This window comes from Labrus mixtus, chromosome 5, assembly GCF_963584025.1.
Source record: "Labrus mixtus chromosome 5, fLabMix1.1, whole genome shotgun sequence".
NCBI lineage: Eukaryota > Metazoa > Chordata > Actinopteri > Labriformes > Labridae > Labrus > Labrus mixtus.
This window is the reverse complement of record NC_083616.1, coordinates 23,407,282-23,419,520: the sequence shown is the minus strand read 5'-3', so window position 1 is coordinate 23,419,520 and position 12,239 is coordinate 23,407,282. Positions and strand designations below refer to the sequence as shown.

General features: G+C 39.6%; 1 protein-coding gene across 1 annotated transcript in view; it reads right to left on the bottom strand.

Annotated features, from left to right (window-relative positions):
* Positions 1–12,239, bottom strand: part of LOC132974554 (dmX-like protein 1) — a 54,699-nt gene that overhangs the window by 3,327 nt on the left and 39,133 nt on the right. The window contains exons 42-50 of the mRNA XM_061038666.1: positions 10,351–10,437; positions 9,028–9,146; positions 8,298–8,445; positions 4,905–4,965; positions 4,326–4,453; positions 3,708–3,785; positions 3,418–3,509; positions 3,191–3,243; positions 2,557–2,774 (exon numbers count right to left, since the gene is read on the bottom strand). Coding sequence (XP_060894649.1) covers positions 2,557–2,774; positions 3,191–3,243; positions 3,418–3,509; positions 3,708–3,785; positions 4,326–4,453; positions 4,905–4,965; positions 8,298–8,445; positions 9,028–9,146; positions 10,351–10,437 — 984 coding nt within the window. The remainder of the gene's footprint in view (positions 1–2,556; positions 2,775–3,190; positions 3,244–3,417; positions 3,510–3,707; positions 3,786–4,325; positions 4,454–4,904; positions 4,966–8,297; positions 8,446–9,027; positions 9,147–10,350; positions 10,438–12,239) is intronic.

Here is a 12,239-nt window from a genome sequence, read left to right as displayed (position 1 = left end):
CTTAGGTTTTATTAGGGCTGTCAAACAATTCAAACGTTGAAAGGTGATTAATAAGAGGTTAAGACAGGACAGTGAAATGTTTGAAGTCATAAGGTGGATATCACTTTTCAATCTTCAGCTGAGCTGCCAGATTATTATTTTTAAAGTGAAATGAGACGTTCAAAGACGCAGCAGTGTCATTCTTTCCATCACTGTGACTACAGGGAGACACTGAGGAGGCTTCTCCACAGTGTGCCTGAAGGGACAAAAGAGCGATTAATCGCACAATGCTTTAAATTCAGACCTTCAGCAATCAAGATTAACTAGTTAATGCCAACAGCCTTCGTTTTATTCTAATGTTTGAGTTTAATTCAAAGTTTTGTAAAGGTTACATTTTTGCACAGGTTAAGTATGAATTATTTTTTTGTTTTTATGAGAAGCTAAATGAGCAACAGTAGGATAAGCAATGAGAAATGCATGTTAGCTCAGATGAAGTTCGATGCCTGCAGGTGTGAAGGAGAGCTGCTGGGAAGGAAAGGTAATCTGACAAAAAGAGCAGAAGGTATAGAAATAAAGAGATGTCATTGGTGACAGTGAGAGAGAAAGAAAAAAAAGACAGTTACAGAGAACGCTCACTGTCAAAGAGTGATACATAATGTTCTCTGGCCCTCTGGGGAGGGAGGGAGAGAGAGAGAGAGAGAGAGAGAGAGCTTGAATGGTATCTTGAATTTTCTCTATTCTTGTGTATTGTGTATATTCAAGACCTACTGCCAAGCACTCTGAACAACAACAATTCTCTTTCTTTTCCAGTTACAAACTTTAAACCAGAATAATCTGCAAGCATATGATTCATATCTGTCCAATCACAAGCGGTCATCTAATATGAATATATATAATATGAATCAGGATCGCAGCAGATACTGTGGACGTTCTGAAAGTGATGTCGCGTCATTATTTAACAAACTGGATGGTTGTTTATTTCAGGTACGTATAGGAAATCTTTGCCACAGAAAAATGAGTCTTTATTTGTTGAAGTAGAAGCCATGTGAGTCAGACTTGAAGCTCACTACTGAGCCTTTAATTGTTCCGATTGTTTGCAGAACTGAAAGGCCTTTTGGTCTGTGCCCAATGAGAACGCCAACCCAAAACGTCTCTGATTTATTTTGGATTCGAGGATCGGTTTGGTAATGCTTGTGTGGTCCTACTTGTTAAAAACACCAAGAATTCAGAGGTGCAGGAGCTTACTATATCTCAGAAGTAAAATCTTAAAATAAGTTATGTAAAAGCATCTAAAAGTGGAATTTCTTTGTGATGCATTTTAAGTGGCTACAGTGGAAACAGGACAACATGCTCTCAGTTCTTATGTTACATTATTGTTCTTAGTGGCATCACAACCAGGTGAAAATGATGAAAAGTACCACTTGTTTCTTACTGATCCCACACACACAACCCTCGTGCTACACACTCTCACAGGTACACATCTACAGTTGAAAATAGCCCCCAACAAATGTACTACTTAAGGGAAAGCTACATATATATTTGTGAACAGTGTTCAAAGATGAAGGACCTTCAGTTAGCACCATCGAGCGCCATATTTAGCTCTGAGAAACTTGCGTTGTTTGATTTGTATTCCCAGCCTGGGAGCTGTATTTTTTGATAAGCTAATTCATTGACTGAAGTCTGTACATATTGGTTAATCTTGCAGTCCCATGGGCTCCCATCAAACACTTGAAAATCTTATAAATTTGCAGCACACCCATGTTAAATTTTCAATCAGCCAATATACAATTAATGACTTCTGATGAGCACCGTCATGCACAGCTTTGGGGGGTTTCGTGAGCAATCATCCAGAACGAAAGTCATTTGAATTTCAAGCAGCTGTGCACTGCACCATCTTTTTTTTTTTTTGTGTGTGCGACTTTGTGTCGCAGTGGCTTCATCCTTGGAGTGACAGCTGTGTGATCTGCGCCAACATATTCAAGTCAAAAAGATAAAAGAGCAGCTGTCTCTGGAAATATATTAGCAGAAGACGGTCACATCTCCTGCCTGTTCATTTGAAGACGCTTTTCTTTGCCTTCCCCTGTGTCACCCCACTTTCACCTTACACTTTGCTCTCCATCACTCACGCTGTTGTCCCGGGCAGGTGGTTAATCATAAGTGTGACATTGGTTTCGATTGACTGTGATGGCGCTCACTGTCTCCATGGATAAATGCAACAGTCATCTGATTGTTGATGTGGAGGACAGGCAGAGACTGTCTCTCCTGGGTGCTAAACTCCCCGCAGGTTCTGTCAGGTACAAGTTAACTTTGTGCAGAGAAACCATCAAAACTGTTTTATAACCCAAGTCAAGGTTTTTAGAATAACTGTTACCAGTGAATCTTTTATAGAATTAATGATTTTCTAAAAAAAGTAGGACATCTAAGTTATTCTTACCATGCAAACTGTTTGGTTTCTGTGTGCCACTGAACTTGAAACATCAACAAATGCCATTACAGATCCATAGTTTTCCCTTTAGATGTATTTTATCTAATTTAATCAACATGGGGATGCTCAATGACAAACCAAAGCAAACATACCTTAATGTTGCCTTCAGATGATCCACTGATAAAGCAGTCCTCTGTGGGATCAACAGCCAGGGCTTTGACCGGCGAGTCGTGGGCCTGGAAGGTCTGCCGCTGCAGCCTGTGGGGAAGCTCCAGGACGCTGATCCAGCCTTTCCTCCCTCCTGTGATGAGGAGCTGCTGCCTGGGAGCCATCGAGAGAACGGTGGCGCCGGACTCATGGCAGCAGAAAGCTGATAAGAAAGAGAGAAACAGCGGAGGGATGTGAGATCAAGGAGAAAAAAAAAGGAGAAATATGTGCAAACTACTTCAAAACATATACAGTGTGTAGGGTTTAAATGTGCAATGACTTCTTCGTCTCATTTTCACTAACAATGATTTACTATTTGGTAAATAAAATGTCAGAAAGTGAACAGCTTCTGTACAGTTTTATTTATAAGCAACAGTCCAAATCCCAAATATATCCTGTTTACTCTTAAATACGACGATGAAAAATAAGAAAATATTCACATTTGAGATGGTGGAAACATAAATGACCAAAATTTGAAAATGTGCCTGTTATCAAAATGATTGCTTATTTCTCAAAAATAAACAAATAAATAAAAACATGTTTAAAAGAAAAAGGGGCTTTTTCTCTGTTGCTTCTTACCATGTACAAGACTGTTTCCAGGAGTCACCAGAGTGTCCCACAGACACACGTTTCTGTAAGGTTAAAGAATAACCAAATGAATATCCATTATAACATTTGAATCAAAGGGAATATCATTTTCCATGTTATGAGCTGTAAGGGGGAGCTGAGTGGAAAATACAAAGCATTTTATTAAAAGTTTTTTGAACAGATGCAAATATTTTAAAACAGACAATATTCTCCTCTACCTGTTGTCTGTTGAAAGACCCGCAGTGGCAATGAGGGAGGAGGAGCCCACGAAGACAAAGTCGTGAGCTGTCTTGTTGTGGCACTGCAGCGTCTGGCAGAGAGAAAACAAAGAAGACGGTTAGCAAAAGTGACAGTAATAGAGGAGCTGGAGAGGAGTAAACAGAAATGAGAATGACAGGATGGAGGCGAGAGGACACAAGGTAGGTCTAGACACACAAAACAAAAAAAAACTTAAAACAAAAAGGAAAACTAGCAGCACATTAATCAGCTTTGTGAAGTTTTTCCTCACCAGGTACGGTTTGGGTGCATTCCCGCTTGTGTTGGTCTGCCAAAGACTCAAACCTCCATCAGCGTCTACGATACCAAACTGCACAAAAACATTCAGAGAAGACATCAGACTTCACTGAAATGAAGTTAGAATTATCCTTCATTTAAAGAAGAGAAAGACAAAATTTCAGTTGCTCACATCGAGAACCTTCAATCCCCTTTAGGTGATTTGGATTGTGCTCAAATGATCTCCCATAAGTCAAAGCACATCTTGCATAACGGAATCTAAGCACTGTGCATGTATTTTAGAAGCAGACATAGTTCCATATTTTGGTCAGAACAGGCAGATATGCGAGTACTGGCACAGGAGAGAGAACATCTGAGGAAATGATTAGCTTGAGGCAAACGCCTTGAGTTCAGAGCGCTCGAATCACTCAGCTGAGGAACAATGTGTGCTGAAGCCAACCCCCCCCCCCCTTCTGTGGTTCGTGCCTGAATGGCAGAGTTAAAAGAGGAGGTGTGAAAATGTTGCTGGATCTGACAGGCTCAAATCACAGCGCAGTCATGTTTGCAAAGGTAAAAATAGTTCTTAATAGTTCAAAGTCCTGAGTCTGTACGGTGTGATTTTGAGTTCTCTAACCTTGTTTCCCTGGTGGTTGAACCGTATCCTGGTGACTCTGGAGTTTCCTGGACTTCTGAAGCAGATGATCTGCTGGGAGTGACCCCACTCGAACATCCTCACACTCCCATCCTGAGCTCCGGTCAGATCTGGAATTAGAAATAAAGAAAATGTGACGTCAGAGCGGCTTACTGGCAGCTCCAGGAGCACGCCGGTCTCAACATGAGGTTTTGGCATTTCTTTATTCCCCCCCCCCCCCAAAAAAAGACATCAGTTTATTTATAAATGATGATGTTTATGTTACACAAGCTCCAAAAGTGGTTCTCACGACACCTCACAACCTAACCCCACTCTGTTGTTTGACTGGAAAAAAGACAAGTTGTGATATGTAGCGCTCGCTCAGCCGTGTCTAAACCAACAGCACCAAAGGGACCAGAAGAAAAAGAACTATAAAAAAATATCTACAACAAGAGAAACTTTTGGGGTGATGTAATCATCCCCTGAAGGCTCTTTTTAAAAAGGAGAAATATGAAGCCTGCTGGCACCTTTACGAGGCAGATACCCCTCTAATCTACTGACGGACATCAGAGTGGTACTTACAGTAGGGCAGTGTGGGATGGGAGGTCATTCTTCTCACATTGTTGATATTTCTCTTGATCATCTGGGAGAAGCAAAGGGGAGAGGAGGAGGAGGAGATGACTTCAAGTGAGCAAACGTTAGTAGAAACAATGGAGAACTTATCAAAGTCAAGAGTCTTTGTTGACAACACTGGACAGGCACAGTGTTATGTAACAGTACACAGCACATATAAAAAAATACATTCACTCCACATACTCCATCTGTGAGGGTAACGACTGTTTATCCAAACTGATCCCATGTCTTTAAAGCCTCATTTAGTCCATCCAAAAAGTAACTTCTTCATCATTTGCCTGAGTAATCAGACAATGATTCTGCATCATTTTAATGTGGCTGACGCCTTTTTCTTCACAGGCCAACTCAAATCCCAGCCAAAGGTATCAAGGCCGGGGGACACGGCTTGTGTCACATCCTAGGCGTTAGCTTTAGCTTAACAAGCCTCGAGCTCGGGCTCAGGTTTGATTTGATTCAGAAACTAATTAAACTCGAAAATTTCACTAGTTGGATTTTGTGGTTCTTGCTTTGAGGGGCTAACTTTTAAAACCCTTTATATGGGGGTGCAGGTAGCCTCGTGGTTAGTGTGCAGAGGCTAAAGTCTTCCAAGCAGGGTTCGAATCTGACCTGTGGCTCCTTTCCTGTATGTCATCACCCACTCTCTCTTTCTCCCTGACTCTATCCACTGTCCTATCCCTCTACTAAATGCAGAAAAAGCACAAAAAACCCTTAAAAAAACAACAACCCAGTCAGTTTCAAGTGAGAAAAAACAAACAAATAGTTGAGACTCGTTTGATTGTAAAAGACGTTAATTTACAACTTCAAAGTCAGCTTGACGATTCAGTCTTGAACTGAAGCAAAACCGGAGTAATGCATGAAATCCTGTGACACCAGACAAGAAAATGAATGTTCATCTTCTGAACACAGCACACACCGGAACAGACTCGGATGGGTCAGAAAAAAGATCAAGGAGGCCATAAACATCAAATGACAGAGACCATCCTTTAACAGAAACAAGGCTGTACGACCAGCAGTAATCACATGGCTGTAATTCCATATTTACGTCACATGATCACAAATAATCCCTGGATGTGACATGTGAGCAAAGTCCTGTACGGGTAAGGACCATGACATGTGAGCTATGGCAACACTTTAAGGGTGTTTGAAGTGTTTCATTCAAGCTTAAGCACCTTAAAATATTACATGATCTCATGTAGAACGATTACTGTTCACTTTTATGTAAGTGCCATAAAATGACAGTTATGTGCAGAACTAAAGAAGAACCACCTGTAGTAAAAAACAAATAAATAAATAAAGGTCATCATAATCATTAAACCAGAGTACATGGCCAATCAGTGTTTAAGTTTCATAAACTTAATTAAAATAACATGCCATCGTTTTTTTATGACATATTGTGGCTCAGACTATTTCTACCCTTTGTAATGTTTGGTGTTAAAGAGAGACGTCAACAACAATGTCAGCAAAGGATTTTATTTATCACTGTCTCTACGTTTGTTCTGCTCCAACCTTGAACACACTGCCTGTATGGTTGTTCAAATAATTAGTATTCAGAGTGGATCTAACTGTCCAGTCTGCATATCAAGAGCAATGAGTAAGCTGGATAATATCAACAAACATGACTCACATGCGCTCAATTCAAAGACACACTGCTAACGCCAGAATCAAATCAACCTCCCTCAAGGCTGCAAACGCTGAGCTCCTGTTCTCAGTAAAACAACGTTAACAGACTTTTACTTTTTATTAAAAAAACATAAAAAATAAACCCCTTTTATAAAAAATAAAAGGGGTTTTGGTCTGGTGTCTCACAAGCCGTAGCAGTCAGCAACATCTTTGTTCCTTTGTAAGTCAATGAGGGAAACTAATGTTAGCAGCCATGATGCTTTTGGCAAACTGAGCCCGTAGAAAGATGAATTATTAATTCAAGTTCTTTAAACAGCTCTGAGGGTTTTGCTTTACGTGCAAAGCAGGCAAGATTCAGAGCAACAAACAGCACCAGTCCATTCCAGAAATGGAATAATGAGTATACAGAACCAAAAGCAATCATCAGATCTCTACAGAAAATTCAGGGACTCTTTCTGTTGGTTTGTCAAGGTACGGTTAAACTAAAAACTGCATTTATTTCATATTAACTGAAACATATTGTTCATGTTTTTTAGACTACCCCAAACGTCAAGAACACGACTTATTAAGATCCTGACAGTAATCCTGTGAACAGTCATCCAGCTTCAGTTTCAGACACTTTATTTTCCAAATGTGATGACGATGCAGCTTACCGAAGCAACAAGAGTTTAAAAACTCAAACATACAGAGATGAACCAACAAACAAGACTTGGATTCTGAAAAGCAACTTATTTGTGATGCAACAATAAACTTCACATTTTTCTTTTCGCCTTACAACCTCGTGACTCACAATTTAAGTTTGTCATAAAAAAAGAGCCTTACAAAGATGACTAAAACAATGTTGACAAGTGCACACTTTGGGATATGTCTGTGACATTTCAGGGTCATGCAGGTCGTCATGGTAATTCGAAGTTGAATTCAAAATGCACTGCACTTGGTTTTCTTCAAGACATTTACCTCTTGTCCAAAAGGCTTCTTTGAGAGATTAACACTAGATTGTTTTGAGCCATGTCTGTCATAAGACTTTTCTTTCTTTACTAAGATCAAATGAAGCAGTGGCTTCGAAAAGTGAGGATACCAAAAACTGACGGCTGCAACTAACAATCAAATTTAATATGGTCATTAGTAGAATGCTGTTGTAGTTTTCAAATCAACTTTTCATTTTTGAAGATCAGAATTAAAATAAAAAGCCAATTATTTAATACAGTTAAGTAGGACAGTTAATGTTGTTGTTAGTCACTATGCCTGACATTATGCCATATACTGTATTTTTAATTATTTACCTCTTTGGAAAGCAGCTAAAGCAATATACAGTTAATTGAAGTTTTCAGACCACAGGAACTATTTCATAGTTCTAAGAACTGTTGGAACCCTCCTTCTTTTATTGGTTCCGCAGCGCAGGAACTGTGCACTAATTTAGTTCCTAGAACCCCGTCCAAAGGAACCTTTTTAGCTCCTGCTTCAGAGTAGGTACCATGGCGGTGCGAGTAGAAAAAGTCCCCATGTTGTTTAGTTCTAAGGGAACTCTCTAGTGGATAGCTCCTCTTCAAAAAGTCCCCAGAGCTGTTTGGTCCAAAAACACATATTGACTATTCAAAACAACTAGAAAGGCCCTTTAGAGTGAGACAGAGATCGAAAAAAATAACTCGAAGCAGCAGAGGCGAGCCAGAGCAAATAAAGAGTTTAGGTAATATCACATACAAACTCAGGTTTAGATCTCACCACAGATGCACCCCGGCCCGTCTGCAGACCTCCCAGCCACGGCATGTTGATGGGTGTGCCCAGGCTGCTGTGAGTGTACGGTGTGGTGCCCTGCAGGGCGGAGCAATCATCACGTGCATGGATCACCAGGAAGTCATCCCCACCAACACTGCAGAGACGAGATTATCATTAGGAATAGAATGTACATGTCATCGACATAATGTGGATAAAATGGGAAATCAATGTCATATCAGGTCAGTGATGTATTTATCAGGAAATGTTTGATTACACTTTCAGGAGGTAAAGGTAAGGTTGATAATCCTTCAAAAACACTCAAAGTGTGCAATGATTATCTTGTTTACAGGTAGAACATGTTTTTTTTGTTGTTTACATTTATAGATTATTTAATAACAGAGGGGGATATGAAGGACATTCATAAAAATGCATCCTGACAGAAAGAAAACCTGTTCTGACATCTTATAATAATATCTCAGAAAGCAGCAATACATATAGATGATACTGCACTTTCAAACATAAACACAGAAGGCAGATGCATACACACGCCACCTACACAATCAATTCTGAACCAATTAATGTGTTCCACACCCACACACAGTTCAGCTCGACTGGTATGGGGGTGAAGATTTGACTTCATGTTACTCTGCTTGAACTCTCACAGCCGTTGGCCTTGACAAGTAATGTATTCACACGCAAACACACACACACACACACACCTACATTGATCTCTTACCCTTTGGCTTCAGCATCATCATCATCGATCCATGTCAGGATCTGTGTGGCCAAGATGGATGACACATCCAACTCCTGAATGTCATGGGTGGAGGCCATGACTAAACAATTACGATTTGCCTGGGAGACAGACGCAGACAGTAAGTCGGGTGACGGAGAGTAAAAGGTTTGAGGGGAAAAAAGGCAGAAGTTCAAGGATTTGTAAAATATATGAAAAGTAAGTCCAAAAAACTTGTTTCCCAAAAGATATTCTACCTGTGGTGCCAAATTGCTACAGCAGCTTGCTCTTACTTATAACCTTGGATGGATTTTTGTTGGGAAGAAACCAACACAAAATAAATTTGTAACTAAACATAAAGGGTTTTACACACTGAAACAACTCCTATATACAGTAAGAGCTGAGCTACTGGCCAAAACAACAACATCACATTTATTTTCAAATGTGTTAATGTTTAGAGGTGCACTGGTCAAAGTGAGCCGGGCTATGACTTAGAACTTCACTTATTTAAAATTCTGTTTGAATTCAACAAAGTTTTAAACTTAAAATTCAGAATACAAACTCCTAGTTTGTTTTGCTGGTTGAACACCTGTGTACCAGTATCAAGAAAAATGCTTCTGTGCATAGCATACATTGGGGTCTTTCTGTCACTGTGGGAAATATTACAGACATTTAATCAAAATATGAGGTTAAGATAGTTTTGTAACAGTTGACTGTTAAATGTTTAAACAGACCTGCTCCTCAGCCTTTCTGCAAATACACATAGAAACTACAGGGCTGCAGCAGAGCAGCTTCAATTGGCAACAGTAAACTTTCACTTTGCAAAACATCTTTTGCTCAATCCATATGTGTTGTTGTTGTTGTTGTTGTTGTTGTTGTTGTTGTTTAGCAGTAGATTGGTTGCTTTTATTGTTCACCTTATAAGATTTGTCTCATGCTGGTCTTTAGTGTATGCACTATGCACATCAGAGTATTGTACATACTATAACCCCAGCACACGCCATTAAGAAAACAAATACAACATACAAGAGTCCAGCAAACAAATAGTGTCACCAGGTGTTTCCTGATGCACTCACTCTGCTTCAATATCTCTGTGTGTTTGTGTTCACTATTATAAACATTCTTGGAGGTTGTGATGCTCAGTTTTTACAAATAGGTACATGAAGGATTGGGGAGAAGAAATACATCCTTGTGTATTTTATATAATCCCAGTAACAGATAACTTTTATACAGCGATAACAGGCTTCAAATGTTTGACGTGGTCTGTCCTTGTGCTTTTCTTGTAGCGTGTGTGTTGCTCAGTGACATCTGGTTGAGGAGTCTTACCTTGTTGATGGCGAAGGCTGTGATGATGTCAGACTCCTTGTGGATGATGCGTGCCTTTCCTCCGGGGCTGCCCAGATCTGACTCAGTCTGCACAGAGGAGAGGAGACTCAATCACTACAGTTGAAATATTTGAAAACATTTCTTGCACACCATCAGCCATGACTTTAGACAACATTTCCCTCATGCTACAGAAAACAACAACGCTGTTTGTTAATAAATTAGACAATATGTGTACCCTGTGTGTATTTCTACTGCATTTACAGGTTAAGAGAGGACTTGTGAGGGGAATCAGCTACTGTAACTGAGTAAGCACACTTGATAAGAACACGCATTGTACTATAGAGGTCCAGGTACACCATGTATACCGTACAGTAGCAGAGTAGGCTATACTGTAGCTCTGCATATTGTATAAGACTATTACATTCTGATGCCACATTTACTCAAAACGAGACAGGCATCCTTTGAGGACAAGATTGAATTAAAGTCTCTAATGCATTTATTCAAGGGGAAAACACCATGTCTTTTTCTGTCACATGGAATAAAGGAAAACTTGACTTGCAGAAATCTAAATATGGTGGTTTGCCATTTTCGCGTAGCACATAATCCCTGTGGGCCGCAGATTCACTGCGACAGTGCTGGGCCCATTACTCATAAGCTATTCAGCTTCATAGCTCTCCCTCTGAGAGACTGGGTTAATTAACACGGAGCAAATGGAGAAGCTACAACGTGGCAGCTTGCATAGCGAGAGCCAGACGGTTAGAAAACGTCTTTGAGGCATCCGTTTACAGTGCAATACAAGATTCATGGCTCCCATTGACATGAATATTTAGACAGCTTAATGTAAGATTCATATCAAGCATTGACAGGAACATATAGAGTTGATGGCCTAGAAAATACACACACTGTAACTCTGTCAAGATCACAAACGTAGTGTTTCTCAGATTATATGAGACATGCCACATTTCTTGTTCTACTGTACAAGGCAGTACACGGTACACTACGTCTAATCATCGGTGCAGTTTTAACCACCCACACTACAGCACGGAGATGAAGGATCTTTTGTAACATTCCTCAACATCAGCACAGAGCACATTGTTCATTGGTTGTGACACATCAGAAGAATTGTTAAAAATACAAACACCACACATTCTTGTGAACATGCAACAAAAACTCTCAGATAAAACGATGCCAATTTTCTGCTACATGCTGGTTCTTGGAAACTTCAAAGAGTAATGATTCAGAGTTATCAGAAGAAGAGAAAGATGATTTATTAATCATATAATAATCTCTAAGCGGTGTTAACTTTCACAACTATCCTAACTAGATAGTTGGTGTGATACTGACACCACCTACGGACTGTGGCTCTGGTCTGTGATACATATTGAAAGAGTGCTAGATTTTCCTCTTCAAACGTGACCTAAATTATCTGAAGCCTTTTATTTTGAAAGTTTGAATACCATTTTCATACATCCCTATATGAAACATAAAAATGTTTTTTCAGGCAGAAAGAAGCCAACAGCATTATTCAACTGATAGAACATTTAATTGAACCGACCTAAATCTCAGAAAACTGTCGACAGGGAGTTGTTTAAACTTTCTCAAGTATAAGCGCCAAATTAGAGCTTTTTCCATATTTCAATTTGTAACATGCTACAATTGGTCCAAAGACAGCACAGAGACAGTGCAGGTTCAATAGGTAAAAAAATCTTAAATATCATACAATACCTAATAAATTATATTTGACCAATAGTAAGGATCGTTGCTAGCAATTTTGGTGCTTATAGTTCAGCTTAAATCACTACGTTCACTATGTGGTCAAAACTAAGATTTGATATCAATAATTTAATCAATCAATCATGATTTGTATAGCGCCAATTCATAACAAGTGT